At 41.3% G+C, this 5,874-nt stretch overlaps 1 protein-coding gene across 1 annotated transcript; it reads right to left on the bottom strand.

Moving 5' to 3' along the window:
- Positions 1 to 1,187: 1,187 nt before the first annotated feature.
- On the bottom strand, positions 1,188 to 5,261 carry LOC117490906 (stonustoxin subunit beta-like). The gene is made up of 3 exons (XM_034140685.1): positions 5,249 to 5,261; positions 2,073 to 2,119; positions 1,188 to 1,946 (listed from the first exon to the last, which is right to left on the bottom strand). The coding sequence occupies exons 2-3, from the start codon at positions 2,116 to 2,118 to the stop codon at positions 1,390 to 1,392; spliced, it is 603 nt and encodes a 200-aa protein (XP_033996576.1). The 5' UTR covers position 2,119; positions 5,249 to 5,261; the 3' UTR covers positions 1,188 to 1,389.
- Between the last annotated feature and the right edge of the window lie 613 nt (positions 5,262 to 5,874).

Genomic DNA, 5,874 nt, shown 5'->3' with positions numbered 1-5,874 from the left:
GTTAATAATAAAAAACACAACAAGTAAAAACAAATAATAAGTACACTACGGTTAAAACAAAGTAAATGGCAGTATATTTTTCAAACATGATGACGATACAAATTATAGAAGAAGCTGGTACTGTTTAGAGATCCTAAATAAATTGAAAGAAAAATAAAGCTCAAATTGCACGACATTTTCAGTGAATTTGAACGATTAATTTGAATAATTTGACCATTCATGTGAACATGAACTGGAAGCACTTTACTGAATAGCAGAGGGATTATTGATAATTAAAAAAACTCCAATATAAACGTAGTAGTATAAACTGTAGAAGTGTGGGAAGGGAAATTATTGAATATTTGTGTATTATAATTGTTCGGTGTTGCACTTTGTAGACGGTCCCTGCATTCAGATAGAAGTTGTGCAGCTCAGAGGACGGTGTGTATTGGCTTGTTTTGATAGAAAAGAGGGGTTATAGCTTGTTGTCTACCTTACTGTGGTTGTTCAGAGACGACGATTGTGTTTGAGTTATTGATCTGTCAATATCTTTCTAACTTAACCAACTAGGAAGACACTCATCCCGCCCCGTAAAGCTAGTCCTATGAATGAAGACTCTCAGAGGGCATTCAAGCCTGTCTCTACGACCTCTACTTGTTATCCCAATGATATTTCAAAACCTATAGCCCTTTCTCAATTCTAATGTTCCCCTCCTCGACTCCTCTCCTCGACTCCTTTCCTCGCGTCTTAGTCCCGCCCACAGGAGATGCGAGCGGAGGAGTCGAGGAGGGGAACCGAGGACAAACACCATGTAAACACCAGTCTTTAGTACATTAGAAGTTCATGATGTTACTGCTAACGTTAGGCAGAGGTTAAGATCTGTACAGAGTTTCCACTTCATGGGGGAGCAGACGTGTCCCCTATCCTTTTCTGTAGTTCTGGCCAGAGAGATTTCATTTGTATTCAGAGTCCAGTATGTGTTTGTTTACCTGGCTCAGGGTTTGAGCCCTCATTCACACAGCGGCACTGGTTATGGGCTGCACTATTTCTACTATATTCTATTTTATTTTATTTACTTGTACTCTTTTATCTGTGTTATTGTGTTGCTCTGTGGGAGGAGCCTGTGACCTCAGATCTTCATTGTCATAACTAAACGGTAGCTATGCACACATGACAATAAAAGCCTTGAATCTTGAATCTGCGCCAACCACTGAGCCACAAACTGATTTCTGTCTCTTTCTTAAAATATAACAAAGTAGGAAGACATTATTAATAATAAAGAAGCACAATAAGTCAAAACACATAATAAGTACACCATGGTACAAATTATTCATCAGCTGTGATCCTGTACAGACTGAACTATCTGGGCAGCAGGGAGGACGTTTCTGGAACAGGAGGAGACTCTTCCTCCTACAGAGGACACAGAGACACTGAGGAACCAGACCAAACTGTAAACCCAGCATAGAGAGGTTCAGTGAATGTGGTTCTGAAGGTGTGGAGGAGGATCAGTGTGTCAGAGGAGACTCTGTAGAAGGAGAGAGAGCCAGCAGGATGATCCAGATACACTGCTACTCTACCAGAGGAGGAGGAGGAGGAGGAGGAGGAGGAGGAGAAGGAGGAGGAGGAGATGTGTGTTTCTCTCTTATTGTGCCAGACATAGTAACCACCATCAGACCAGCTCAGACTCCAGGACTGATCATTCCTTCCAAACAAACAGTCATCATTGCCTCCTCTCCTGCTGATTACTCTGTAAGTCACTGATATATAAACCCCTCCTCTCCACTCGACCTCCCAGTAACAGCGACCAGTCAGAGCTTCACTACACATCAGCTGATACCAGTAATCAAACCTCTCTGGATGATCAGGATATGGCTGCTTCTCTCTCACATGTGTCACCGTCCTGTTGTTGTCAGACAGTTTGAGTTGTCTGTGTGCTGTGTTTGTGTCGAGTGAGAGTTCACAGGAATCTGATGAGAGAAACAGCAGCAGTTATTAATCTATCAGCTGTTCATTTATTGACACTTTGATGATGAAGGTTACATTTGAAGATGGTGGCTGCTTTGTTTTCATGAATCAAATTAAACCACACTCACACTTCCTCAGACCGGGTCTCAACCATCGGACTCCACCAGGCTCCATCCTGAAAGAAGAGGGGGGGGGGGGGGTCAGAGCAGCATGGAAACATGGACATTACATCACTCTCAAACCTTAAGCTATCTTTCATGCACAGAAGTTGTTTTTAAAAGAGGGAGGGGCCATTTTGTGCTTTAAAAATAGGAGAAGCACTTCAGACTCCATTCAGATACAGGAGCCAGTGTAGATTGTGTCCATCAGGAGTGGGATGGTCTCTGCTGTAGGTTTATGTTGTTGGATGGATTTTGTGAAACTTGCCGACTAAGTAAATGTCCCCCTGACTATATTGCCAAAATGATAAAAGCAGTTTTGGTCAGCAAATTAAAATGAGCATTAAAATCGAGTTCAGAATCTAAAATGATAAAGATGTATTTTCACGGTGCATGGCCCCGTCCACCCTCTCCTCGATGCAGGGAAGTCCTCCTGTCCCCTTAGCAGAGAAACACCCCCAAAGCAGAATGTTTCCACCTCCATGCTTGACGGTGGAGATGGTGTTCTGGGGTTATAGTCAGCATCTCTCTTCGTCCAAACACAGCGGGTCGACTTGATGCCAAAGATCAACATTTTGTGACCACATCACCTTCTCTCAAGCCTTCTCTGAATCATTCAGATGTTCATTGTCAAACTTCAGACGGTTCGTTCATGTTCATCTTGAGCAGGGGGCCAGGAGCTGCAGGATTTGATCCATAATGGTGTAGTGCAGGGGTCTGCAAACCCTGGCACCGTAACCAGTGGCACACTAGGAATAAGTGGAATAAGTGTGCAAAATATTTAAAGTTAATTTTCGGATCCTGAACGAGACCGCCGCCAGAGCGCGTCTCTCCGTTACCTGCAGAAGGTAGCCATGCATGCAATGCAGCCCCGCTCTCTTTAACTCCAGGCGACTTTCTGCTGCTTTCCTCCGTGGTGCAGGGCTGATCGTTTCACCACAGAGGAAAGCACTTCACAAATTGCAGTACCCATAAGGAACTGCACAAATGCCAATGTTTTTGCATGGCTGTGTCTTTAGTTGAAAGCCCAGTGGCGATCTGCTCATCTCTCATCGAAATAATATGCTACACAGGGGTGGACTGGCCATCTGTGTGTTCTGGAGAATCACAGAACGGCATTATTATGCTGTGTAAACCAATTAGTTAAATGTGTTTAAACTGCATCATGTAAGTTGTGCTGACAGGTGAAAGAGGTCCAGACACTGCTGCGAGGCTCCCCCCGCCCTCCTGTTGACAGTTCACAAGCTTCGAGCTCTTCACCCCCCCGTTGACAGTTCTCGATCGTTGGCACACTGATCACAATTCTTTTTTTGAATGGCACTTCATATCAAAAAGGTTGCCGACTCCTGGTGTAGTGTGTTACCAATAGGTTTCTTGGTGACTGTGGTCCCAACTGCTTTGAGATCATTAACAAGTTCCTTCGGTGTAGTTCTTGGCTGATCCCTCACCTTTCTCATGATCATCAATACCCCACGGGGAGAGATCTTGTGTGGAGCCCCCGACTGAGGGCCATTGATGCTCATTTTGTTTTTCTTCCAATTAGAAACACACACATTATTCTCCTGAATAATCGCACCAACAGTGGTCTCCTCACCAAGCTGCTTTCTGGTGGTCTTGAAGCCGATCCCAGCCTTGTGCAGGTTTACAATCTTGTCCCTGAGGTCCTTAGACAGCTCTTTAGTCTTGCCCATGGTGGAGAGGTTGGAATCTGATTGATTGATTCTGTGGACAGGTGTCTTGTATACAGCTAACAAGTCGATAGTAGGATTACTTTTTTATTTCCCACAATTAAAGGCAAATACATTTTTATCTTTTATATAATGTACATTTCTGGATTTTCTTTGTTGATATTCTTACTCTCAATGTTTATATAAACCTACCATTCAAATGATAGACTGTTAATGTATTCTGTGGGCAAACTTAACCTGTTTAGCCCTGAGCCTGTTTTTCAGGTCTCGAAAATGACATTCCCAGAACAAATGACCATATCTTCCCTTCTAAAAGGGTTAAATTAATAATCTTTTTCCTCAAAGTAATGATAAACCTGTGAGTTGGATGTAGAAAAGTCAGAATCAATATAGATGTTTTTTATTTTAAAGAAAATTCAGATTGAACATAGTAAAAAACTGTAAATTATAGTGTCCGTCCAAAAATAATTTTTTACTTATAGTGAAAACTACCCTTGGATGATGGTAAGGTAGACTAAAGGAAAGCTTTAGGAATCCAAAGTACAACATATAATAAGTATCCTGTATCAAGATTGATGCAAAACAAGTGACATTTGACCTTTTTAGAGAGGTTTAGCAAAACAAACTCCACCTCTGAGGTGATTTGGGTGGAAATGGGGGTTTTACCGTTTCTCTGGAACCCATTGGTCGATTTTGGTGATTGACATCTCTTTCTGACCGTTAGAGCCAATAGAATCGAAGGGGCATTTCCCCACTCACACACATGGTAAAAAAAAAAGGTGGGGGCTTCGCGCATGCAGTTTTGCATCAGAGCGAACCTATCTCTAGCTCTGACATCTGGAAACGGAAAAGCAGTTTTAATGCTTATGGATTATCAGAAATCATTTCAAAGGGACACAGACACATTGGATTAACCTATGGATTAACTTCAGCAGCGTTTTTATCGTTTTAATGCCATTGAAGACCACTTTTGACCAGACTACGACACAGGTAAGCCATGTTAGCGTTTTTAGCTACCTAGCGCCACATGTTTTGATGTCTGTTTTTGTTTATAAAGTCGCGAGTTCGTATCATAGAGTGATAATGAGGATACCCATCGATTCTGTGTCACCTCACGATGTGAATCGATGTCATGGATGTGCAGAAAAGATAAATAATAAGGTTTTATGAGTGAATTTCGGTGCAGTAATCTGTTAGCATTTTTCGCTCATTGCTAATTCAGAGGCTCAGTGTTAGCATTGTGGTGGGTTTTTTGAAAAAAAAAAAAAAATGATCAGTTAGATGAGTTTCTTCCCGTTACATGGATATAAAACATTCATAGTTTATTAAATGAACATGCCCTCAGACACTGTTTCCTGCAACATGTTGCGGGAGGGCCTTGGTACCGGGGTCTCTCAGGCTTAACAAATCTGCAGGGGATCAAATACTTATTTCCTCCACTGTATATGTTTATAATACCTGAGGGCGTCCAGTCTCCTACACTATATTATTCAAATATAGCATGATAGGTCCACTTTAAGTGAATAAAGAGTGCATATTATGTATCTTTCTGAGCTAAATAGAACTAATATAAAATATACTAAATTATGTTACACAGGGTCTAAAAATTGAACAACAAAACTGAGTGAAAAAATTGTTTGAGTACGGTAAACGTAAAAATATCATCCAAACAAAAACACACAAAATGGATTCATACACCCACTTCAGTTCCTCTGTTTTTCTAGTTCCTGGAACTTTATGTTCAAAAAGGGGCTTATACAATCTGAAATCCAGATCATCCAGTATTCATACATGTTATTTTAGCTTATGTTTTTACTGAAGCGACTAAGATACACTGCAATACCATGTATAGAAGAGCAATTTGGGGTTGAGTATCTTGCCCAAGGATATTTCAACATGTTAACTGTAGGGAGTGGGGATCGAAGCTTTAACCCTCCCATTGGTACTTGCCTATTACTTCTCTGGGCTACATTATATATAACAATATATATATGTAACAATATATATTAGAAAGTAGCTTCATATTTTGATGAATCCTGACCTCAGAGTCTCCAGAGTACAGTGTGGACTCTCCAGTCCAGCAG

Source organism: Trematomus bernacchii, unplaced genomic scaffold (genome assembly GCF_902827165.1).
Source record: "Trematomus bernacchii unplaced genomic scaffold, fTreBer1.1, whole genome shotgun sequence".
NCBI lineage: Eukaryota > Metazoa > Chordata > Actinopteri > Perciformes > Nototheniidae > Trematomus > Trematomus bernacchii.
The sequence above is the reverse complement of the archived record's forward strand: the minus strand, read 5'-3'. Positions and strand labels throughout refer to the sequence as shown.

Coding starts and splice junctions, on each gene's coding strand:
- LOC117490906 (XM_034140685.1), bottom strand. CDS start 2,118: ATGGAGCCTGGTGGAGTCCGATGGTTGAGACCCGGTCTGAGGAAGT. Junction 1,947..2,072: donor GAGACCCGGTCTGAGGAAGT/GTGAGTGTGGTT, acceptor TTCTCTCATCAG/ATTCCTGTGAACTCTCACTC.